Source organism: Myiozetetes cayanensis, unplaced genomic scaffold, assembly GCF_022539395.1.
Source record: "Myiozetetes cayanensis isolate MyiCay16 unplaced genomic scaffold, myiCay2020 scf26, whole genome shotgun sequence".
Classification (NCBI taxonomy): domain Eukaryota; kingdom Metazoa; phylum Chordata; class Aves; order Passeriformes; family Tyrannidae; genus Myiozetetes; species Myiozetetes cayanensis.
Window position 1 is genome coordinate 876,731 of NW_026087477.1, and position 26,069 is coordinate 902,799.

The 26,069-nt window shown below is 47.2% G+C and overlaps 1 protein-coding gene and 1 long non-coding RNA gene across 4 annotated transcripts in view; both read right to left on the reverse strand.

Annotated features, from left to right (window-relative positions):
- LOC126642991 (uncharacterized) overlaps window positions 1-26,069 on the reverse strand; it is a 223,037-nt gene that overhangs the window by 140,015 nt on the left and 56,953 nt on the right. The window lies entirely within an intron of this gene.
- Window positions 1-26,069, reverse strand: part of SLC4A11 (solute carrier family 4 member 11) — a 95,039-nt gene that overhangs the window by 12,512 nt on the left and 56,458 nt on the right. For all 3 annotated transcript variants that reach the window (XM_050321033.1, XM_050321035.1, XM_050321034.1), the window contains exons 8-17: window positions 25,596-25,802; window positions 20,835-20,919; window positions 13,958-14,083; window positions 13,076-13,189; window positions 12,148-12,280; window positions 11,762-11,835; window positions 6,253-6,502; window positions 5,454-5,560; window positions 4,193-4,361; window positions 771-944 (exon numbers count right to left, since the gene is read on the reverse strand). In XM_050321033.1, the coding sequence (XP_050176990.1) occupies window positions 771-944; window positions 4,193-4,361; window positions 5,454-5,560; window positions 6,253-6,502; window positions 11,762-11,835; window positions 12,148-12,280; window positions 13,076-13,189; window positions 13,958-14,083; window positions 20,835-20,919; window positions 25,596-25,802 (1,439 nt within the window). The remainder of the gene's footprint in view (window positions 1-770; window positions 945-4,192; window positions 4,362-5,453; window positions 5,561-6,252; window positions 6,503-11,761; window positions 11,836-12,147; window positions 12,281-13,075; window positions 13,190-13,957; window positions 14,084-20,834; window positions 20,920-25,595; window positions 25,803-26,069) is intronic.

Sequence of the window (26,069 nt, forward strand, 5' to 3'; positions counted from 1 at the left end):
TCAAGACAGATCCACCCCATCCCCCAAAGTAAATGACCACTTAGCCTCACTTCTGATAAGTGGCAACTCAGAAAATGAAACCAAGGCAGGATAATTAAAACTAATGGTATGTGAGTGGAAATTACCACTTCTGTTGTAAAAGCACTCAACTGGAACACACTGAGATCAAACAGGCCAGACAATCTCTACTCTGGAGCAGGTTTCATGAGAAATAGGGGGTTTAATTTTTTTCTGATAAGAATCTGTTGCTCAACTCAGAACAGCAGAAAAGTTGGTCTTAAATAGAAAGCTGTGACCCGGGCCTGGCTTCATACTTGCTTTTGCTTTAAAACCAAGAGAACTGAAGCATTTTGCCTTCCCAAAATGTGGTGGAGGATGTTATGGGAGCTCTGAAATCACGGTGCATTTTTCCCACCCTCTGTAATAACCACCAGGCAGGTCTGAGGCAGCGGATCAGCCTGGACTCCTTCTGGAGGACACATGTGGAAAGACCCGGCCAAAGCATCTCCTGAGCTCCCCACAAGGATAAACCGGAAAAAGGTCTTGGCTGACCCTTCCAGAGGAGAATTTGCACTGGAGTGGGTGGAATTCCCACAGGGTGCTGGCTGAGGTGACTTCTTTTGGAGCCTCCTCCCTGAGCTCACATCCCTGGCGAGCCTTCAAGACGACAGCAAGCTCCGCAACCACGCAAACCCACCGCTCCCAAAGGAGTGGGAAACCACAAGCGAGACCCAAAAGACATCCAAGACATCCCCACGGTTCCTACTTACGTCTCATAGATGTGCCCACTCTCCACCCTCTCCTCCACGTAGGCCAGGGCCCGGACGTGCATGGGGGAGTGCGGGAACGCCGCGTGGATCCAGGGCAGGCCGAACACCGACAGCCCCGTGTTGATCAGCGCGACCAGCAGGAGGTCCCAGTGATAGGCTGTGCCCTTCACCAACCTGAAAGGGAGATTTTACCCACAGTTAACACCTGCTGCAAACACCACAGGCTGAGCCTTGAGCTCGTATGTTTGATCACTCGAGTGCTCTTCCACACGGGCAGTGATCTCACACCTCCTGGGTGATAGGAGCACCAACGGGATAGTTTGCTCCCAGAGTGGTTGTTGGCTGGCAAGAACAACCCCTAAGCAGAGAGGCAGCCCACTAAAATAACAGCCCATGAAAATTTCACCAGCATTTCGCTCCTGCATTTACAGCAGTCAAAAATCCATGTTTGTATTTGTTAATGGCGTGTGGAGGGAGTGGTTAAAATCCTCAGCACTGACTGACAAACCACTGACACTGAAGTTTCTCATCTGTCTTGTTTCTAACCCTGATCTCCCTCCTTCCCCACGAGCAGGACACGTGTTTGAGATGCTGCAGTAATCCCCTAATTATGTAATTGCTACTGCATGATAAGAAAATGGGACAGGAATTCATTAAACTTCAGCTCCTCCTTGGCAGTCACAGAATCATGGAATGGATCACAGAATGGTTTGGGTTGGAAGGGACTTTAAAGATCATCCAGCTTCAACCCCCTGCCAAGGGCAGGGACACCTTCCACTAGACCAGGCTGCTCCAATCTGGCCTTAAATGATTCCACCAAGGAAGGTGGCCACATCCACTTTGCAAGGGCCACGTTTGGAGCAGCACCAACACTGAGCTCACATCTAATTTAACTTTGCCCTCTTTGCAAGGTCTGCCCCTTTCCTGAATATTCCCATTTGGCACCAACTGCTCAAATATTAGGAATGAAGTGCAGAAGAAAGGCTGGGGAAGGATTCAGCTCTCAGACTTTAATATCCAACTGAAAGGTCTGTGTTTCTGCCCAGCCATCCTCACACAACAGAAGGGATCAGCTGAATTGCTCTCTGGGCATCATCATCAGCTGGACAGGTAGCACGATTTAGGTGTCTTAATGCCACCCAAACAAGCTCAGTTCAACACCTAAGCACAGACTTGGAGCCATCTAAGACATGAGGTGCGTGGAGCTCGTAGATCTGACCCAGCACACGGAGACCTGTGGCCAGTATCTACCTCAGAGAGCAGCAGATGCCATTGTTTGGGCAGCAGAAATCTTGGGTGGGGGTTCAGTTTTGGAACAAAAGGACTGGTCTCACTGGGAGTGCTCACCTCCACTGAGGGAGGAGGCCACGGGGTGAGCAGGTCAGGTAGATGTCCACACTGCAGTGCCTCTGAGCTGGAAGGTGCTGGCAGGAAGGGTGGGATTGTAAACACGCTTCCTGCTTTGAAAGCACAGCTCCTGCTCACGTGCTGCTCTCTCAGAGCAAAGGCACCCTCAGCATCCCCAGGGTTATTGTGTCATTGTCCTCTCTGCCCTTCACAGAGGGCTCCAAGTACAAAGGTTATACAACAACCTGTTGGAGAGAGTCCAGAGGAGGCCACCAAGATGATTAGAGGGATGGAGCACCCCTGCTGTGAGGAGAGGCTGAAAGGATTGGGAATGTTCAGCCCGGAGAAGAGAAGGCTTTGGGATCAACCTCATTGTGGCCTTTCAGTACCTGAAGGGAGCTGACAAGAAAGATGGAGAGAGACTATTGACAAAAGTCTGGAGTGACAGGACAAGGGGGAATGGCTTCAATCTGAAAGAGAGCAGGTTAAGATTAGATATCAGGAAGAAATTCTTTACTGTGGGGGTGGTGAGGCCCTGGCACAGGTTGCCCAGAGAAGCTGTGGCTGCCCCTGGATCCCTGGAAGTGTTCAAGGCCAGGTTGGATGGAGTTCTAAGCAACCAGACCTAGTGGAAGGTGCTGGAAGTGGAGGGTTGGAAGTAGATGATCTTTAAGGTCCCTTCCAAGCCAAACCACTCTGTGATGATCTACAGGACACTGTGTGTGCTGTGCACCTGCTCTGAGCCACGGATGGGCTTCTCTGAGCTTGCCTAGAGGGATGTCTTATCCTTGGTTATCTTCACACTGCTCAACCAGCCCAGTATTCCTTGGACTGTCCTTTACACCTGCTCTGACTGCTGTTCAGCAAAACACATCAGGTGCTTTCAGGTAAACATCATCTTTTCCCTGTCTTTTTTTTTTTCCTACAAAAGGAAACAACTACATCTGGTAAGACACCAAGAGCACATTCTCCATTTGGCTGGTACAGACAACAGTGTTTTATTCTCTGATGGCACCAACAAATAGAAAGGGTCAAGTCCTAGTTTTTCCATCTCTAAAAACTCATGGATCAGCATCAGCTCGGCCCTGTAAGGAGGCCTCCTGAAAAACACCCTGAACAGCTCCACACCATATTTCACATTGCTTAAGGACACTCCAGTGGAAAATACCAAAACTTTGGAAGAAATTAACATTAGCAAAGAGATGACCCACTTACATACAGATTTATGCAACACTTAAAGGGATATAATGGAGATAAGAGGTGGTCAAAGGGAAACTAAATTAGTGTAACTGAACTGGAGCTTGTCTCCTCTCCCCTAAGACTGTGTGACTCCAGCACAACATGGAGAATGCTAATGTGCATTATGCAAGGAGAGAACCCTCCCACGCATTACATTAGGAAAAAAAAATCCTTGGAGACATGGTAGTTTCCCCAAAAAAAAAAAAAAAACCACAAAAAACTCATACACGTTCAGTCCTGACACCATATCTGACTGCAGCCAGCACAAGAACATCAGAGGGAATATTTTAATAGCAACATCTCAAGTTTGCACATAAATTAAGGCTTATCAGACAAAGGGCATACTGTTTTATTCCACTTCCACCTTTTTCAGCTGGGAGCTAACAGCTCCAGACACTTCTGATGCTCAGCTCCTACGGCATTTATGTAGGTCACTGACTTGTCATTTTCTGCCAATGCAAGAGCAGTGCAAGTGTCCCCACGTGTCAGACACTCCCTCAATATCCAGAGGTACATCCACAGACCTCAAACCATGCAGAATGCCTACTTAACATTCACCTCAGCTTCCAAAACTCTTCCTGACAAACACCTCGAGACTTTGGGGCGGGGGGGGACACACAAATGACGATGAGCAGAAGGTAAAGAAGAAACGGGATGAGCTCGTGGACGCTCTGAGTTTTTGGCTCGCCGCCACAACACCGGGCTCTGGGGAGTGGAGGAGGAGTTGACAGCAGAGCTACTTTCACCTGTGGCAACGGGAGTTCTCACAGACACGCATTTTGTGACGTTCAGACGAGCTGTGGGTGAGCAGGGCCGGTCCCAGCCCCGCGTGTTACCTGTTCTCCGGGGCGTTGGTGAGCGAGGCGACGATGTTCTGCTCGATGAAGAAGAGCATGGACAGCAGGAAGCCCAGGCCCATGGCGCTCATCACCGAGCCGATGGACAGCGACTGCACGGGCGCCAGCACGAACAGGCTGTCGGACGTGTGGTAGTTAAACCTGGACACTGGGAAGAGGACGGCAATGACGTTAAAAGGAGGCACCTTCTCCTCCAACCATCCACGTGGGCTCCGTGTTCCACCCACACCACGAACTCCTGGGAGCCAGTGCGGCCAACCAGGCGTGAGGCTCCGGCATGTGGGAGCCAGAAGGCCACGGAAGACAGGTCCATCTGGCTGTTTTGGTTTATGTTTTTCCTCCATCCACTCAGAACTTGGCTGCCATCCTGATTTGACAGATCACTGCTAGTTCTAGCGAGGCATTACATGTGGTTGAGCAAAACAAAAGAGGGAAACTTGTTTTTCCACAGATACGAAGCGGTTTTAGATTAGAAAACCTTATTTCTAACTAGCAGCTAATCAACTCAGGCATTTGGAAACTTCCTCATACCCAGCAAGGCATTTTAGTATAAAATGCCCCTACTTTCCTGCCATTGGAAGCAATCCACGACTAGGGATAAATCACACATGGTCACACACCATTTTACAATCCAACTGGATGGAATGGCCATCATAGAAAAAAAACAAAAGCCATTTCTTATTTGTTTCCATACATTTCCTCACATCACCCACTCACGTCACCGCAGGACAATGCAATTCCTGTCCCCGTTATCGCTTCCTGATGTGGAAAAGTTGATCTATCTGGCCAATGAATGGTGTCTCATTTTTAGATTTCCTTGTGTAGCTTAGAACTGCCCAGATGCCCTGCACCATTTCATTGAAACTGGGAAAATGCAAACTGGAGACAGAGAGGACAGGTTGGAACCACCAATTCTACGCTGGCATGACTGGCAACAACCCTTCCCTGCCTCATAATTACTCTGCCAGGAATTGTTGATTCTCTTCATTGTAAGATATACACGCTTTGGGTTCATTGAAAAGACACATTTGGATAACTTTTCTGAAGAAAAAACTTGACTCAGCCTCGTTTGATTTGGGTTTTAAACGAAACAAATCTCAGCATGAGGAAGTCGGAGCTCTTGGACTGGTGGGAGGTGTATGCAGGGTTTGTAAAATTAAACTGAAGAACTTTGCTATTTTTTTTATCAAAACCTTTCTAGGATTTCACTTCTCTTTTCCAGAACAAAAATAGGACTTACTTTCGATTTCCTTGAAGATGTAGGAACCCACAACAGAGAAAGTCAGGACTGAAATGGGTAAGGCACAGTCGGACAGAATCTCACGGACTCTCGCGTGCAAATATGGGCTGCAATCGAAAGACAGAAGAACTCCATCAGCACCACATGGATTGACAGTCACTCAATCAATCCAGAAAGCATCAATGCTCTAACAAGTGAAAATTCTGTCCCATCTTGCAATTTTTAAGAGATATTTGGAGTGAAGAGCTGGTCTAAATTCAGCCTTTAGTCCTCTGGAATCTACAGCCTTTGAAGGTTGATGAAAGCACAAGCAAAACACCAAGAAACAAAGAACTAAGCTGCAAGCTGGAAAAAAAGCCCTCCAAGCACCCATTTGTGCGTCATTTCCACTTTACTTTAATTGCTTACTGCATTTCAAATGAAAAACTTGAAGAGCATTGGAGTAAAACCCAAATCAGAGTTGGGCATTTATCTGTCAAGAGAACATTCCAGTAGACCTTCAAGCAATATCAGGAATTTTCTGCCCACCAAAACAGTTCAATGCCTGTTTGGAGGGAGTCACAGGGACCCCCAACATGAATTACATGGTTCACCCAAAGGTTTTTAGTAAGTCAGCAAGGCCAGTGAGTGAACATCATGTTTTGTGTTAACATTTTCCAGGTGGCCCCTCCGAAGTTCATCTCTGGCTTTGGCTTCCACCAGCATTAATGGAAGAGTTCTGGGGTTATAGGACCAAGATCTAAGCAACAGGCAACATGAAATAATCAGCAGTCTGAGCTCCAAGGCTGAAGCAACTCACCTTTTCTTAAACTGATAGAGCGTATGGCCAAGCCAAAGGGTACCCAACATCAACATGAGACTAAGGACGGCAGTTTCACGTCCATAATGCACATCATGGGTGCATGTCTGATTCTCTAGGGACATGGATCTGCTCACTGATGAATTCATCAAGAAGGTGGTATTGATGCCGAGGCTTGGAATAGCATCAGCTCCTTCTTTTCCCAAGTAATTGTCTCCTGTGCGCCCATAGTAGTAATATTTCTTAAAAACTGTACAAACAACCAACAGGCAAGCATTAGGATAGGGTTGTGACAACCAAAGCAAGTAAAATAAAGTGGTTCTTTCTCGCTTGATCATGCAGTACTAACGTTAGGCTTCACCAGGTTTACAGCTCGACCTCTCAAAGCAGTGAAAAGAAACCAGAATTGCTTCTCTGACACAGCCAGCGCTTCACAAATGGATTTTTTTTTCCACTTATTTTAACAGGTAAAAGTCAAATTAATCAATAAAGCAACATGTTTCAACTGTAAGGACTTCCAGTGGCTAATTACTGACGTGGTTTTGTTCCCAACACTGGAATCACTGCTCTGAAATATATATATTTACAGGCAGACACCTACTTAGAGCATCCTGCTGAGCAGATTCCATCAGAGCTCTCTGAACACACTAAGAGCAGCCAGGCTGCACTGATCCTTTGGTGTATTTATTACAAAGGGTACAGCAATTACTTTTCCTCCAAGGCTAATCCAGATTATAAAGGTAAGTGTTGATGATATGCAAAACCTGGCAGAGCATTTAAATTTACACTACAAACTGAAACAAGAGTTACAGAGCAACACGAAGTGGACCTATGCAAGCAAAACCCCCCAGCAAAGCCCCTTGAACTGTCCATAAATGTCTGAGGTTACCTCAGAGGCTTTTATATGAGTAATCAGCAGTTGTAAAGACACTCTTGCCCTTGAGCGTTTAGTTATGTCCCCCATTTCTATGGCATTTTCCAGCTCCAAGAGTATAAATAAGGGTTTGGGATCATTTCACTTCTTTGGGGAACAACAGCTTGAGGGGTCACAGGGAGAAATAAAACCAGAAGATGGGAGTGGGCTTTGCAGCCTCAGCACTCCCAGGATATGTGTTCAGATGGGAACACACAGAATCCACTCTCCCCTTACTGTGGGAAGATACAGGAGGATGGAAACCACCACACCAGAGCTTTGCAATCCCTCTACCTTTGTTTTAGCCCAAACACCCCTTCAAACTTTGCATTAGGAAACTCAAAAGTTTAGGACAAAACCATGCTCTTTCGGCAACAACACAACAAGCTGAAGCTTAGCCTATAATGATCCTTTTATAACATTTTCCCCCATCCCCAAATAAGAATCAAAGTTCTGAAAGCCTCAGGCACCTCAGGTTTTCTACCTGCAGCAGCCAACAGGGAAAGCAGGGAAGACAAACTGGAATTATAATACCTGAAAACAAACTTGGAACGCTCTAGCGAAGCAAAATTGGTATTCTGCAACCACTTTGAGTATGGCTGAAGCACAGTTTGTGCTACTGCTGGCTTGGAGCTCAGCCCAGTGTTAAAATACCCCATGATGACACTTTAAATGCAGTAATAATCCTTCTTGTACCATGTTTTAAGAGTTAAAAGGAGTCTGGGCACTCCACAAGTGGATGGGGTCAGCAGGACATGTAGGTCATGAGGGAAAAGACCAGTTGCCTCACACTCTGTATTTAAATTTAAAGATCACAGAAGGTTTACAGTTTTGAATTTAACCTCTCAGTTTGCACCAACAGCAGGCAGAATGAGGAGATCACCTCTAAAGCACGAGAAAGGACCCCTCCAGTAAGGAGCAATCTCATTCCAGTCTCCACTAGTGAGGTCACATCCCAATCCTGGGGCAGGTTTGGGTCCTTCACAAGACATTGAGGGGCTGGAGCGTGTGCAGGGAAGGGAACGGAGCTGGGAAGGGGCTGGAGCAGCAGGAGGGCTGAGGGAGCTGAGGGAGCTCAGCCTGGAGAAAAGGAGGCTCAGGGGGGACCTTCTGGCTCTGCAACTCCCTGACAGGAGGGGGGAGCTGGGAGGGGTCAGGCTCTTCTCCCAGGGAACAGGGACAGGAGGAGAGAGAACAGCCTTAAATTGCACCAGAAGAGGTTTAGGATGGATACTGGGGAAAATTCCTTCATGGGAAGGGCTGTCCAGCCCTGGCACAGATGCCCAGGGCAGGGAGGGAATCCCCATCCCTGGGGGGAATTAAAAGCCCCGTGGAAGGTTTGCGTGTTCCACATCCCCTGCTACGGAAGAGGCTCTGCTCTCATTTCCTCCCTCCATCCTCACAACCCCAGCAGGACACCCACCACAGCTCTGCAAACACATCAACTGAGGCCCAAGCACTGCCCTGACCCACACACTGGCACAGATTGTTGGAGGATTTGTCCTTTCCAGCTCTGAGAATCAACCGACGCTTTGGTGATTGTGGAAGTATTTCCTGGGAATCAGCAGCTGGCCAGGATGATAAGCCTGGTCACCATCACAGCTGACTAAGGGTTACTGAGGCCTAGAGACATCTGAGAACCCAACAGCACAAACAGCCCAGGAACTACACAAAACCTATTTTGACACCTCTGTATTTATATCTGGACTGGAACAAATAAGAAACAAGTGACTTTGGTTTGGGTCTTGTGGATTTTCTTCCATCTCTCACACTTCTTTATATGGCAATAATATATTTAGGGTTGATCTTTGGTGGCCTGGGTTCAGCTTGAGTTAATCACTGCATGCTGCCTCTGAGGATGCAGTTCAGTTTGTACCCCCCACCTCCAAACCAGGCAGGATTGCTCCAGTCCATCCTGGACAGAGGAATAAACTGACCCAGGGCAGTGGTCCCAGCACCAAACCTGTCAGAGTTCCACAAGTGTTTGGACAACACTCTCAGGCACATGGTGGGACTGTTGAGGTGTCCTGTGCAGGGCCAGCAGTTGGACTCAATGATCCTGATGGGTCCCTTCCAGCTCAGGAAATTCTATAATTCTGTGACTTTGCTTTATTCTTGTATTTTAATTAAAGCAATGGGAACGTGCCAAGCTGGCCAGCGAAGGCCTTCATCCTGCACCACAAACTTGCTACAAAGGATTGGATTGCTGTGCATTTCTGGTTTGTTTTTGTAGGAGAGCTCAGCAAACCTCGCTGCCAACATTCAGAGAGCGCAGCGGAGCCGCTGGTGCCCTGGCTGGACCCGAGCCCTCCTCCAGCCTGGCGTGTGCTCACGCTCCCTCCAACAACATGAGCTGGCTTTGTTTGCCTCAGCTGGCTCCCCCCACTGTTTCCTGCAGAGTGCAGATGTCAAGATCAAACAAACACAGCTTTGGTGGCCGGGCCACGCAGCGAAAACAAGTGTCACCGGGACGGGGCGAGCGCTCAGCGCTCGGTTCCTCTGTGCAGCATCACAGCCATCCCCTTCCTTTCCTGCACGTGTGCCAGGACACCTTCCAAAAAACCAAGGCTGGGAGTAGGCTGAGGAAAACATCTGGGCAAAGGTGGCATGTCCCCTGGCGCTAAGGAAGCCCCAAAGGTGGTCTCAGCTGGATAGTTGTGACATCTTTCACAGCATGGAGAAGATCCCAGCTTCACCTTCCTACTGCACTGCTCAGATTTGGGTTGGAGCTCAGCCCAGGGTAAAATGCCCCATGCTCAGCCATTTTAAAGGCAGTAATAATATTTCTTGTACCATCTTTTAAAGATGTAAAAAGAGCCTGGGCACTCCACAAGTGGATGGGGTCAGCAGGGCAAGTGGGTCACGAGGGGAAGAAGACCAGTTGCCTCACACTGAGCACATCTGTATTTAAGTTTAAAGATCACAGAAGGTTTACAGCTCAAAATCTAGGAAAAATCCCTAGATGCACTGCATTTCAATTGGACTTTTTATTTTGCTCAGATTTGAGCAGTTAAGGTTTGAGTGGGAGGAAGAAGTGGCAGCAGCAGCAACCATCACCTCCTGCTACAAAGCAGGTGGGGAAGAAGAAAGCCAAACACCAAGCTGGGAGTTGCACTGGTGTCATATCCTTAAATGTGAGCCCTAAGAGGGTGAAGGATAAATTCTGTGCCTGGGGTCCCATCTGTGGATGCTCTGAATGCTCCCAGATGCCTGAAGTCAACAGGAGCTGGCAAATGAGTGTTGGTTTGACTTCATTACCATCCTTCCTATAAACTCAGCCCTCCATGAGTGCAAGGGAGAATTCAACTAATTCACTAATTACACCAACACAGAATCATAGAATAGTTTGGTTGGAGGAGACCTTAAAGGCCATCCAGTTCCACCCCCTGCCATGGGCAGGGACACCTTCCACTAGCCCAGGTTGCTCCAACCTGGCCTTGGACACTTCCAGGGATCCAGGGGCAGCCACAGCTTCTTTGGGCAACCTGTGCCAGGGCCTCAGCACCCTCAAAGAATTTTTCCCTAATATGTAATCTAAACCTGCCTTCTGTGAGTTTAAGGCCACTCCCCTTCATCTTCTCCTGTCCCCACAGCAATACACTGAGGTATTACTTGCATATTCCTGGAAGTCTGGCAGACAAGACCAGTGGATGCTCTGGACAAGTATCCCAGAGCAACTTCTCCCTCACCCAGCTTTATCTAAGTAGGAGATTTAAAAGATGCAGATGTTCTGCAGAGAATAAAAACCACCCTCTGATTGCACAATCAAAGCACACATAAGGCAAATTAAGGATTCCCAATGAAGCAAGAAAAGTCTCTCACTTCAAATTGCTTTGCAGCGTCAAACTCGCTCTTGAAAGGTGTTCTCCTTGCATGAGAGATACCAAGCCTGAGAATCTTTAAAACAAGGAGTGTTGCTTAGATTTATCCTGAAGGATTCAAAGGATGACCCAAACTTAAGGTTGTTGGACAGTAGGTCATTAAAAAAAATCAAGGAATGGGATATTGGCCATTGGTATCTCTGCTAACATGGTTCACCTGCACAAGCACCTCCTGCCAATCCTGGTGGGGGAGGAATTTGTTAAACCCCAAGGCTTTTCATGGACACTCAGAATTTAACCAAAAATGGGGACCAAGGGGCTGGAAAGCAGCTTCAGGAGCTTGCTAAGAAGGCACTGCAGTCCTTCTGCTGCCATTAAAGAAGGGTCTCACGGTTCACCTGAAAACGGGAAACCTCAACCCATCTTTCAGCTCCCATCCATGTAGTTTGAATAATCCACCAAGAAAAAAAAAAAAAACAGATGCACTGCATTTCAAATGGGCTTTCACATCAATAACTTCATGGTTGCTCCATTTGGTGAATGTTTAAAAAACCAAATCTGTCTCAACTAACTCGAAAGTCAGAGCTGATGGGAATTCTGCACATCCAGGTAGAAGTGCTGACAAAGGGCTGCTTCAGTCTCCCCCGCTGATGTTCTTTTTTTCCTCCCCCTGAAGACTTTGAGTGAGCACAGAACAAGCAAACATCACACACATTTGCAGCCCTGTGGGGGCAAAGCAAAGATCTGCACTGAAAAACAGCCTCGCAGGACTTACCTTTCGTGATGCCTTTGATGGCATCGAGCACGAACGTGATGGATATAAAAAGTGCAATTATTTCTTCTGTTGACCTGTGGAAAAAAATACCAGCAATTAATACAGCTGCATTCGACTCTGTTCAAAGGAAAAAAAAAAAAATCAGCATATTCACCCATTTACATGAAAATACGCCCATTTTAGTTAAACTCCAGCTTAGGAAAGAAATGCTAGTGAATCTCTGAGAGCTTCTTTCAAGCTGGAACAATAAGCCAAAATGGTACTTGCCTCATCTCACAAAATACATTTTTGCAGCGAGTGTGTAATTAAGGAGCTTGTGGAAATGTATAATTTTTCCATTTGCTGAATAATCTGATCAAAACAAGACCCTTTTGAAAAATAGCTACCTTTTAAAGAGCTTCATCAGGAGGCTGAAATTAAAGAGGGAGTACATCACGAGGAAGAAGCTGTTCCACAGTCCAATCCAGGCATAGAAAGCACTGAAATCCAAGTTGTAGTCATCACAGATTCCTCGGATGACTGCAGGAGGGAAGCATCCATGTGTCAGATTAAACTTGTGTCATCGCCACCCTGGGATTCCCATCTGCTCCACGGCACAAGGAACCAATTCCAAGCCTTCGCCCCAGTGCACAGGCACCATTAAACCCCCCTTCCTGCACTCCCAGAGGGACACACTGGATCAACCCAAACTGCTCTCCCCTTCCCACTAGGAATGGGGAGAAACACCTGGGAAAACATCCTCTCCCACTGCCTAAAGCATCTTTCCTAGGGAAAGTCTCTTACCCTCAAAGCTGGCTGAAAGCAGCCATATGAGAAACCCATTAATGGAACAGATTTCCTTGTGGAAGCTGAAGAAATGCTCATTTTCATGAAGTTTTTTCTATGCAAAAGGGATTTCTTTGGAAAACAACTTCAACTAAACCAGGAGTTGGTGTTGATGGTCCTCGTGGGTCTCTTCCAACTCAGGATATTCAGTGATTTGACAAAACTGGAATCAAATTCCTTCCCTCTCCCTCAACACCCGAATCCTAGAATAGCTGAGTTGGAAAGGACCTACAAGAACCATCCAGTCTTGCCTCTGGCCAGGGCACTCCAAGAATCCCACCCTGTCCCTCAGAGCACTGTCCAAACCCTCCTTGAGCTCTGGCAGGTTGGTGCCATGACCACCTTTTCCCTGGGGAGCCCGTTCAGTGCCCAACCACCCTCTGGGGGAAGAACCTTTTCCTTTTACTGTCAATTATCAAACAAACACAGCTAAAGCTCCCCCAGGACTGCAGACAAAGCCCCATCCCAGCAACCCCATGGCAGACTCACCATTGATGTAGAGGGCCAAGGGAGCTGTGGTAAGGAGGACAACCAGAGGTTGCCCCGAGAAGAGGGCGTAGAGCAGCCCCCCAATGCACTGCCCCACAATTGTCTTCCTCACATCTGGAAGGAGATAAACAACAAACAGGGATTTTAATCAACACCCCCCTGCTCAAGGAGCACTCACAGGGCAGAGAAGCCAACCAGTAATTAGTAGGAACAAGGTGTAGAGTTTACAGAGGGGTAAGACACTGTGAAAGCAAAATAACCCTCTGTACTTGTACCAGCAATTCAGGCTTCCAGATATTCAGCTGAAATAGGTGACCTTGTACAAAACAGTGTGTGCTTTGCTTTCTTTATTTTTTTTTAGTGTTTGGGTGTTTATGTATATATTTAAATATATTTATTGTATTTTAAACAGCTACAAAACATAACCATTGTTTGTGGAGGCCTTCAGGACAAGATTTGACACAGACTCCTATGAGCTGTGACAGCAGCATGAAATGCTTCGGGGCCACAGCTGGGACAAAGGATGATGCTTTTGCTCTATACCAGTGGTTTGGATACTGGCAATCAAATTCAGATCAAAAGCACAGCAACTTCTACCAGGAAAAACGTGCAGATTAATTACACAGTTCTAAAATGAGCACAATTTAAAATACAGTAGGATAATCTGTCCATATCAGTCCAAGTCATATGATATTATCCAAAGCAGTGTTCAGTTTTTCTGGTCTTTTAAGGAAGTCATGAATTAATTAGAAAAAAAACCCCTTCAGTCGTGGTTTTGTGTTGTTTGGGTTTTTTTTCCCTCCAGTAAATAAAAACTACGAAAACTTTGTGTGTCCACAGTTCAAACACATGGAATGAGATGCACAAAACTGATCAACTCACCAATAGCTCCTCGTGTATTTTCATCGTTGAGTGACCCGAAGGCAATGGATGGAAGGAGGCAGGCAAAATACAGGAAGATCATAGTGGTGATGTATTTTCCTATAGCTTTGTTGTTTCCAATAACACCTAGTGCAGAACACAACAAACCCCACGTCAGTGCTGCCCAAAAAGCACTGAAACCCCACTCACACCAGCCACGAGAGCCACTGGTTCTTCAGGAATTCAGTCCACACTTTAAACACGTAAGCAGGTTGTTAACTTTTGATTTTGCACAACCATGCTCCTTTGTTCACCTGGGACCAGAAGCATCAACGTGCCCACCAGACATTTTTGGCACTGCCAAAAAAAGGGAAATACAAGAAGTTTTCCCCACAGTTTTACCAGTGCCAAAAGCTTGGAAGAGGATCAAGGCAGAAACTGTAAGTTTAGGGTTCAAAAACCCCCATCTCTGCCTTTTTAACACCAACTTTATAAGTACTCTAGACTATGTCCCAAATGAGCTTCATGATGATCACTTATCTTCCCAACTCATCATGTCCTGGGCAGGAAAACACAAAGCACTTGTTGTATTTTTCCCCAGGTTACAGGTCTGAATCAATAATATCCTACCCTGAGCCAATTAATGGTAGCAGATTACAGAAAGAAACAGCACAGGAGGGCAGGAATTGAGACACAGATTTGCTTTAACGAGCCCTGCTGACAGAACGGCTTCTTTTCCATCCACTCACCCCCCTCTCATCTCCGTCGGAAAAAACACAGCAGGCCAAAACAAAAAGCAGCCAGAAAGAGAATTAAAGTGTCAGAATATGAATTTAAGGGCCTGTGAAGTAGCTCTGCTTCCCTTTCCTGTTTTCTGGCTGATGTTGCATCCCCTGTGAGCTCATCTCACACAGGAGACAGCGAGAGCGACAACGGCTGATACAGCTCGAGGAGAACACGGATTCCCACAGAACAGATACATTGGAGAGAGCCTTCTCCAAGAAAACCTTGCAACAGCCCTGTTTCAAGGTGGCCTGCCTGTGCCACCTCCCTCTTGATGGTGCTCTTGTTGCAAAATGCTTGGACAAGCTTGGAGGTGCCTAATTCCCCCTTTCTTCCCCCTTTCTGGAAGCGTCCAGAGCAGTGAAATCCCACACAGGCTCCTCAGTTCCCACCAAAGCTATTGCAGGATCAGCCCCTTGCTGAGCGAGGTAAAAGCCAAGGAGTTGGATCAGAGAAGGGAGGACTTGGCCTTAGAGGTTATTGAAGCAACACTGAAAATCTCTGTCAATGGGATGAAAACAAAAAAAGGTCTCTCGATGACTTTGGGATCTTATCTAACATCTGGTTTTCTGCACCGTTTGCAGAGCAGAGATAAGGACAGAAGGAGGACGCAAAACCCAAAAATCAAAGGTGGTGAGTAATGAACAGGCAGCCACAGAAATGAAGGACACCTTGTGAGGTTCCTGTTTGCAGACACAAGAAGAACAGACGTAAATAGGACCTTCGAGTATCCTTAAACTTCAGGTTGAAACTTGACAAGAGACATCTCAAGCACGTAAATATGAGCTTGACCTTCCAGGAGTCATCGGGTCAGCTGTTCCCAGGGAAAATTCCTTTCAATTTCTTGTGAAGATTCAGAAAACCACAGGCCAACATTCCTGACCACTCCTGGCAACCAAAAGGCCCGAAATGTAATTCTCAGAGATGAGGACTGCTCATGTGATCCTGAGCCCAACAGCTGCAGGTCCTACCTCGCACTCCAAACTGCCCGAGGCCTTTGGAGACAGGGAAGGATTTGGCAGGGATTGAGTGGTGGTTTTGTAAGTAGAGATGGTCCCATCCTTGTTCAGAGGACTGTGTGTCCCTCCAAAATACTGGGGTTTGGACAAAGGAATTTTTCCAACCTGAAAGGTCAGAAGCAACAATGCCTGGAAGCTTTGAAATCCTAAAGCTTTGCCTTCCTAAGAGGACAAGCAACCAGGACCAGAGAAGCAAGTATATATATTTTAAAAAAAGGTTTGGGTAGTTAAAGTACAGTATGAGAGGGCAGAAGGAAGGAAGAAGCCTTGAGGAGCATCAACAAAACTCATTCGTGGTTTTTGGTTTTTCAGTTTCAATCCTTGCTGGTCATGGAGGTCCTTATGTCACATAAGGATGGGGCCTCAAGGGGAGGTTCAGGTTGGACATCAGGAGATCAGGAGGAATTTCTCCATGGAAAGGATGGTCAGGGGCTGCCCAGGGAGGTGGTGGAGTCCCCAGCCCTGGAGCTGTCCCAGGAATGACAGGACGTGGCACTCAGTGCTCTGGGTTGGGGGACAAGGTGGGAATTGGACACAGGTTGGACTCGATGGTCTGGGAGGTCTTTACCAACCTCAATGATCCTGTGATTCATCCTGGCTTGGGTCCAAGACTTCCACTACTTTCCTTAATCCATAATCAGCCAGATGAGATCCAAGGAGCAAAGAATCTTTCTGGTGGGCAGCCAAATTCACTTTGCAATGGAGACAACTACACCAGATTACATTTACCCTTCCACAGCCAGTTGACTGCCCCCAAAAATCTCCCCTTCCACAGCCATGACTGCTCACTCTAACTTCAGTTAAAGCCCTGCCCAAACACTGCCTCCTTTCACAGATCCACCTGTCACAAGCACTATAATCCACAGCCCTAACCACAATTTACCTTTTGCCTTCTTGAAGTCAACATCTGGCAAAGCATTTTCAGGATGCATTTGCAGTCTGACTCCACACTCAGAAGAAGGTGGGCTGCCTTATGGTGGCATTTCACCTGTGACAGGCTCATAAAGCCACTGAAAACGCGTCACTCCAACCACACCGTGAACATTTACAGCAGAAAAATCAGCTCTGGGTGCAGCTGTGAGGTTTGACTATTACAGGAGTAATCCCCTGAAATTAAGGTGTATCTACACATTGAAATGGGGAGCAATTATATTTTATATTCATCAACGTGACAGTTCTGCTTCAATTGCCTGGATTTCTGAAATGTCACAGTTTTTAGAGACAAGGGGAGAGTTTTCTCTGAAACTGTAACATTCCTGGCCTTGCTTTGCCTGGGAAATGGAGACCCAAAGACTGGGCTCAGAGCTCCTTAAGTCTATTCATTTTACATTTACTAAACCCAAGTCTCGACTGATGGACATTCTAAGAAGTGTCCATGTCTATGTTAATGCTCCTTTCCAATTCTCTGAAATATCCTGTGCAAAACAAGTTGAATTACCCTGACCCACAGCCCAGCAGAAATGACACGTCTATAAAGCCCTAATTTAAAAAAAAAAATATCACACTTTAATGTTAAAAACACCATAAGAGTATCTGTTCATAGGTCTTCAGTCATAAAACCCCAGAATTACAAACTCCTAATGCCCTCTAGCTGGGCTTTCACTGATTTGATGGTTCCTGGACTCTGCTCAGTGTTCTGAAGATGAATCTTCCCTCAAGTCCCATGAAGAGTAAATCACAGCACAAGGGGGACCAGGAACTTCACTGGAAAAGGAAACCCACTCTCACTGATGCTGGAGAAGCCAAGCATGTGCTCAGAGTAGAGAAGGAGGAAGGAATAAATCAAGGGCTCAGAGCCTTCCCTTCCTCCCTCGCTCCTTTCAGCCCATTTCCCATCAAGTCCTGGTCTCCTGGAAGGAAAACCCAGAGGCAAAACAGGGTGCCTTTGTGCACCTGCAATGCATTTCTGTCACCACTGAGACAGGGAGAGACTTCCAAGCAACCCAGGTGACAGTGCCCCAAAGCAGCCAAGAAATCAGGACGCTCAACTTTCATCCCCGGGTGATATTTGAGGATGAAGGGCTGCAGGAGCTCCCTCCTATCTAACTCAGGGCAGGAGAGGCACGGAAGAGAAGGCAAAAAGTTGATCTGCAATCCTTTATTTTTTCCTCCTTCCTCAAGAATGGAATCCTGCAAGACAAGGTGGCCAGGGCAGCCAAGGTGGGAGAGTCCAAGATCTGGCACATCCGAATCCAGAGGCAACATTCCAGCAGGTTTAAGCTCCGAGTTCTGTTAGACAACCAGCAAGACAAGGGTTCCCTTTCCAATCCTGTTTTTCCAGTGCCTTCGAGCCTTCCATCTGAGCACACCTGCATTACAGGGAGTGCTGAAGATCTCCCTCCTGCAAACAACTCACCCCAAATTCCAAGGATTCTGCCTTACTCTCAGGAGCTGGTCAGGGACCCTCTGCAGGACCAAGGACAGGGAGAAATCCACCCCTCCAGCTGAACTATCCACCCACCAAAGACACAGGGCCAGAAAAAGAGGGGGAAAGGGAATAAGCCTCAATTCTCCTCTTTTCCCTCCACTCTCCCTCCCCCAAGGGAGGCAGAACATGGCAAAGCTCACCAGAAACATCTCAGGCACCTCAAACTTCGCACTGAGCACTTCAGGCACTACCTTGATGTTTATTCCTCTGTGTTGCACCACAAAAAACAGACATTGAAGAATAAAGACAGCAACTTTTGTATCTGAGCTTAGGCAGGTTTCCCTCCTTCAGTCAAACCAGCCTCAATATAAAGAAATTTCAGGAAGCTCCCGTGGCTTGACTGAGATGTAAAGAGCAATAAAACCAATACTGGAGTGTTTTGAGCCTCTCTGACAAGATCAGGATGAGTGATGATCAATCACACTAATTTTTAACACAGCAGAATCCTGTATGCAAGGGCAGAAGGCATTAAGAAGAGAACATGTGCCAAGTGGTGTGAATTCCACTTTAAAGGAAAACTACAGGTGTTTTTAGGCTCAGCATGATCCAACTGTTCATCTTCACATGCTCCTGCTGGAAGACATCTATTACAAGCAGCTACAGCACTAAAATCCTGGACCAAAGGTTCAGAAAACCCCTTCCTTGATCTCTGCACATTCAGGAAGATGCACAAGACTCCAGAAAACAAAGCTGACAGGCTCCTAATCTGGAGTAAAAAGGAAAAAGAAGAGAAAGACTATTGCTTTCTTTCCCAGGTCATGGTGATTAAGGATAATTTAATGGCCAGATCTGTGCAGTGTGGGAAGAAGACCAATCCCACAGAACTCCAACTGACCAAAGGTGTGCTGGTCCTACAACAGCCTCACCATTTATCACCCTGCCCTTAATGGGTTTATCTGTCTAACCCAAACCCCGGGATGCTTCCCAGGCTGAGGATTTAGAGACTCCAACCACTCAAAAAAGCAGCATCTGTGCAATGCAGAGCTCTTTGATGATGCACATGTGGCTGTCTGGAGCGCAGATACACTTGGATAGTTCAAATCCCTCATGTTCTGAGACTTTGCTGCCTTGAGATGGTCCAGGAATTCCACATTCCTGATCACCTTCAGTCTCGGTGGTTTTATGGCAGATGCTTTATACTCCACCTGGTTTTCATTTCAAGCAGCTCCTTAAGGAATTCATCCTAATTTCTGGCTTCTGGGAAGAAATGGCACATGCTAATATATAGGTTTGGGGTTTTTTTAAATCCCCCTTTCCCTATATCCTATTTGAAAGGGCACAACTGCTCCTGGGGCAAGAACTTCCCCTTTGAGCTGAAGTGGTTCTGGAGTTTAATTAAGCTCTTTTCTGCACCCCCTGAAGTTTCATAACAATGCCCTGACCCTTTTTTAACATAAAAAGTTACATTGAATACCAATTTTATACCCACTCTGTGCATCAGTTCATGGAAAGCTTGTGGAGCTGGGCTCCCCAGGGCTGAGGCAGCATACACAGGTTAAAATTTGGATGCCTTTTGAGCCAGAACACGGACCCTCGAGTGGGTTTCCAAATCTGCTGACAGCCGATTTCACACACTTCGTCCTCAACACACCTCAAATCCTCAGAGAAATCAGCAGGAGCCTGACTCCAAATGGAGCCTGCCTATCCCCCAAAAACTCCTGGAAGGAGTTTCATCCCAGCAGGGACAAAGCAGCTGGAGAAAGCATCCAGCTCTCAGCCCCTGTGCCAAGCCAGCAGCTCATCCCATGTCATTCTCTGAGTGGATACCACACAACACACTGTGGGGAATGAAAGCATTCCCAGCTGGAAAAGCTGGATCTCTGTGGGAAGCAACTCCCCAGACACAGAAGGTGTCTGATAAACCCCCAAGGTTCTCCCTGCCTGCACTCCACTTTTTAATTTATGCAAACTTTCTGTGTCTGACACTTGAATACCCTAACCAGCTCCCCAGTAAGCCCAAGAAAGGTGTTTTGATGCCAGGCTGGGGCTCTCTAATCGTGGTTTGCCCTGAAGACTTCTCCCAGCCTTCAAGGATCCCTGGAAGTTTGAAAGAGAAATGGGACAAAGCGACTTTTAAACCCCACGGGGCCACTGTGGGAGCTGCCTAAAGCCCCAAAGCTGGGGCTCAGTGTAAACACTGTGTTGCTGCTGCAGGGATCTGGTGAGAGCAGACAAGCTATATCCTGTTTTTCACAACACCAAGCTGTGAAGTAACTGCAGGGCTCACAGTTTTGTTTGAGCATTTTCAACTCCCACAGCATCGCTACAAATACGGTTGGTGATGGACTGCAAAGGCAGAAGGAAGGGTTTATTAGGCCAGTGCTGACTAATTAGGTTGCAGTGAGTTGGTCTGAGCCTCCACACGGCAATAATCGATGCATTTAATGGCCTCGCTGCTTCATAAAAATTAAAATCCTCATTTACACCCCGTCAGCGCCTTAATTAAGGCAACACTGCAAGCTCCTCTCTTCTCCAGTGCACCACCCTGCCCATTCACAGCCTTTTGTCAGAATATTCTTATTTAAATAAGGAATGAGAGGGCTATTACACATATCAAAGCACACACTCAACGCACACTGTAAACAGGACATCACATCACCAAAAAAGACAAAAAAAAAGAAATCCCAAGGCAGGCCCCGAGGCTTTCATAAACATTGGCCAACGTTACCATCGGTGAAGTCCAACGCGTACACTGGAAACCTTCGTGCAATGTCATCAGAAATCCCCTTGCCAACATTGAGAAACTCGTGCAGCTGAAGAGAAAGGAAGGAAGTGCTGTGTCAGTGCAAAGGCTCCCCGCATTGTTAACGAGATCGAGCTCCTCATTCAGCCCGGAGAGGGGCAGAGCTGCTGGATTTCAATAGGGCATTCAACTCCCCGCCTTGTCGTGGTAATAAAAATAAACTCGTTTGGTCTCGATTTATATCCTCAATAGCATTGTAAATGAGAAAAATATGCCCTCCACTCCCACCCCAGACCACCCTGTTTTCCTCCCTTCCTTCCCTTTTTTCCCCTCCCGTTCCTATCTGCATCCCTGGTTTCGCAGGTGAGGGAGCTGAGGACCCACTGCACAGGGCTGGACCTTGGGTACCCTGGGGTTAAACATCAGAGATGCCAACTCTTTTCTTTAGATTCCAGCCCAAAAAAAACTCTTCCCCTAAATCCACATGAAGGGGGATCCCCAGCAAGTGCTCCATCCATTGGAGTTTCCATGGGAAAAGGAGAGCATCAGAGAAGATGTAGTAAGGGCATTGAGGCTTTCTGCACCTCCAACTCCACAACCGAAAGGGAACAAGCTTGAATAACTGCACATAAATCCAACCCATAATTTTTTTCCCATTAAAAAGCAGTAAGAACGTTGTAGGAGGGTTCCAAATATCCAGCATATTTCCCTTTCATTTCTGGTCTGGGGGCCTGCAAGGCGCAGAGTGATTGCTGAAGTGATCTGATGCTCACCACAGGCAATAAAGGAGCCCGTCAGGAATAGGTGACAGCTGCTATTGACTCTCAGCCTCCCAATCCTCCCAACCCCATCCTTATGGAAAGCACATGGAAAGAGTCAGAGTAGGCAACACTTGCAAATGAGGCACCTGTCAGATTTCCCCCTGTTATTCTCAGAGCACACACACACTACTCTGAAAAATCAAATGCACCTTTCCAGAGTGATAACAACCCCAGCTGTCTCATTTAAAACATTTCATGTATTCGTTGCAGAATTAGACACAAAAGACTTATAACCTCTGCTAGAGGGTGGAAATAAAAATCACAGATCCAAAATTTACACTGAGAGATCATCTCAAAGCAGCAGGGAGCTCTTGCTTTGGTTTGGTTTATGTGGAAACTGATAAAAATTACTGCTGTAGAAAGGACTTGACACTACAGTGCTCGTTTAACAGATGACACACAGCTTGGCCTTCTCTGCTGGGACTCACCTGTGTGCAGCACCTGGAAGATCAGATAATAAAACACAGAAAGGAAACTTTTCCTTTTGGAAGGAGTGCACTGGGCACAACAAACTCGAGGGTTTGGGGTGTTAAAAGACACCTCGGAGGACCAGCTCATTTATCAGGATATGTTCTCTCGTATTTCATACCTAACTCTGCTGCAATTTGACAACACCCCTGTGGAATTTTGGAACAGTTTAAAGCCTAACCTGAACAGTGAGGATGGAAAGACAGATGTTACGCTGGCAGACACCAGCAAACCATCTGCATTTTAAGGATTTCTGAAGAAGCCACATTCAGTGGTGGGGCTGGACATCAAAGCCATATGCACTCCAAAAACCAATTTAATTTGCCCCCCTCCTCCCCTCCCAGAAAGAGATTCCTGAAGGCATGAGTCAGCCAGAGAATCACAATGGCTTTAATGACAAGGATGTTTACTTATCATGCTGTGGTGAGCACAGGGAAAATGATGCTCAGGGTGTCTCATCTTCCGGGGCAGAGGCACAGGGAGGGAAGGGGCAGCTGGGCACAAAGGCTGCTTGTGGGGAGCTGTGAGTGGCACTTCCAGGGATGGGGCAGCCACAGCTTCTCTGGGCAAGCCGTCCCAGGGCCTCACCACCCTCATAGGGAAGAATTTCCTCCCAATATCCAATGTAAATTTACCCTCCTTCAGCCTAACCCCCTTCCCTCTTGCCCTGTCACTCCATGTCCCTGCAAAAGTCCCTCTCCAGCCTTCCTGCAGTCCCCTTTAGGCACTGGAAGGCTGCTAAAACACCAGGTTATAAGAGATAAAATAATATAAAATATAAAAGACCAAGTTTTACCGACCTCTGAAGTTACAACCCTTCTTGATTTTGCTTTTACCTCCCAAACCCATCCCACCACACACACCTTCCCTGCCCACCTCTACCCCAGGCACCCTTCAGTCTGGCTTTTGCCTCCTGCCATCTTCTGAGGTTCCCCAAAACCTCTGTAAGGACAGTGCTGACACTCCACTCTTGTCCTTTTTAATCTCCCTCATACACCCCAAGTGCTGGGAATTTCTTGGACTGCCATTCCCTGCTCCTTTCTCCCTCGGAGTGTTAAGTTTGGTTGGCCCATTGGCTTCCCACTCCCCTTCATGATATCACATCTCTCAATGTGACTGAGATTTAACCACTTTTGATTTAACATTCTGACCCCAGGTGGCCAGAGCTTTGTCCCTCAGGAACACACAGCTCAAGGCTTATTAGCTTTAGGAACTGCAGCTCAGGAGCACCAAATCCTCCCTCAAGCTCCTTGTTCTCCTCTTTGTAAATCCACCCAGTGCTCTTCATACACAAAGCAAGAAAGAGCAGCAAAGGAGCACACAAACCCCCCCAAAACAACTAGAAGGTCATGAATTATCCACTTTCCATTCCAGAAATCCTTCTTCAATCTCTTGCCATAAGTAACCACTACTTGGGTTACTGGGAGAGGCTGAGCCAGCACTTAACAGCAGCTAGAGAGCCAAACAGAAAATATCTGCCCCAACAACTCTGACCCTTTCTCAGCCCTCCACAGAGGTACTGGAGAGCTGAATGAGGTGGTTTTTTTGTTACAGACCAGAGACTCACACTACATCCTCCCTCCTGCTGATGCTGAGCAAGCACAGCCCCCCCCACCCCTCAGCAAATCCACCCAGGACACAAAATCACAGCCAGGAAACATCCCAGCTGTTCAGGGCTCCTCCATGAGCAAAATCACAATTAGATGCCTCAGTAAACAAGAGGATTTCAGGCTGACTTAATTATGATTGAGTACATAGCCTTGCCTAAATAATCCTCTGAGATGAGCCAAAGCAGAGTGACAGTGCCGTAGGCACAGCATGGAATGTGACTGGCACATCCCCCTCAGTGTTTTTAGCAGAGGTAGAAAACAAGCCCTGGCAAAAGAATCCCACTCACACCCAGAATTTAAGGCCCTTTTCTCCCTCAGTCAGTGCAGGACCAAGGGATGAAGGGAGGCAGGAGGGAGGTTTTCGTGTCACCAAGAGACTTTCCACCCTGCTGAGAGCTCACTGTGAGAACCCAGCAGCTCTAGGGTATTTATTTCACCGAGGGGTGGCTCACAGGTTGAAATTACAGCCCTGGTCTCATATGAGGTTGTGCTCATACTAAATGCTTCCATCCCTGCACAGGGGGAGGGGATGACGCTGGAGGTGGCTCTCAGGAGAAGACACCTCCAGCCCAGCTCTCCCTAAGGGCTGATGGATAAAAGGGTTTGAAAAACAGCAGTTTACCAAATCCAGACGAGTATCATTGTCTATCTACAGCTCTGGCTCAGAGGCATCAAAGCCCTGCCTGGTCAAGGCTGCTTTTCCAACAAGGCTGGTAGGAATCACCAGTGCCAGGGCCAACACAAGCTCAGTGTTGCATCCAGCCCTCCTGCTCACCACACTAGAGCAGAAAACCCCCCTAGACACCTTAAAACCAGCCAGTTTTAGGAGAAGACAGAGCCAGACGCTTCAGCTACTCTAATAAAAACTCTGTAAGGCCAAGGATAAAGGGTTAAATCTACCTTACCCAAATTACTGCTCCAAATATCCCTGCCCTGCATGGCCTGGGTTTAAAGAGGGCTTGTTCTGCAAACCTAAGGGCAGGTATGGGATCTAGCAAAGTTCAAAGCACTAACTAAAAAGCAAGGGGATTCCAGAGGGAAAACATGAGCATTGCTCACTTCCAGATGTGCAGATCAAACCCTTAAATCTGTCCCAGGAAAAAAAAAAAAAGGGAGAAGTGATAAGTTAAGCAGCTCCTGCACTGTAGGCAAGCCAAAGCTTTCAGGTTATTTGTAACTCAGGGACAGCAGCAGCATGCTGGAGATGGTCCAGTTTGTTTTTCAGGTATGCTGTCTGCCTAAAGAATGGATTTCTGAAGGGGAAAAAACAAAGCAATGGCCAACACACAGGAAATTCCAGAAAAGAAAGCCGAGTTACAGCATTTCCCCCGAAACTTTAAAGCACAGAGCGAGTAATGCTTTACAGAGCTGCACATCAAACAGGGGAGAAGCCAGGCCAAATACTGACAGGCAACTTTTTAAGTGAAATTACCGTGCAGAGATGGCCAAGAAGCCTTTTGGCTGCGGGAAAGACAAGCAGCAGCTTCCTTAGGAGCCTTCTGATTGTAAGGATTAAGCACCTTGGACCGACAACACGCAGCGATCCATTAATCCCACCCTTGATTAAGCATCTGGAATCACAGACCTGTAACCATTTCACCCCCTACTGCTCTGCACCCCTTCAGCACCTGCCTCTTTGAAGTGGGGTCTTGTTTTTGGGGTTTTTTTGGATTTACAGCAGGAGTGAGGAAGGTGGGTGGACACACAGCAGCCGTCTGTGGAAGCCTCAGTGCTGGGAGAGCTTCTTGCCTCCACTGGGCTCAAGTGCTCCATCCCCTCACGCCAAATCCCCTGGGATTCAAGCAGGTGGACACAAGGGAAGCAGAGGTGGCGTGGCCAGCCCTTACCTTGAGTGGTTTATGCCCGTGTGGTTTGTGCCCATCGCTCCTCCCCGAGGGTCTCTGGTTCACCACCGTCAGCAGGTGCCGCTGGTGGACCAAGGCCTCCTTGAACTCCTCCTCGGTTTTGGTCTCCAGGAGCTTCTGCCGAAAGGTGATGTCAGAGAACATGGTGGCAAAGGTCCTGCCCACTTCTGTGGCGGTTTTGGTGCTTTTCTGAGCAAGGGGAAAAAAAAAAAAAACCAAAAAAAAGTAAGAGACAGAAAAAGCACTTCTAAAACAATTAAACGATTTCTTTTCTTTCACTTCTGGAAAGTTAAACCCACTGAGCTCCATCTGAAGAGGAAGCTGCCTGGCTTCCAGGATCCCAGAGACACCTGAAGGAGAAGGTGAGGAAGGTGCTGCAGATGAAATCACCAAGCACAGCAGGACCTTGTGAAGCACCACCATACAGGTCCTGACCAGAAGCACCGATCACTTTAC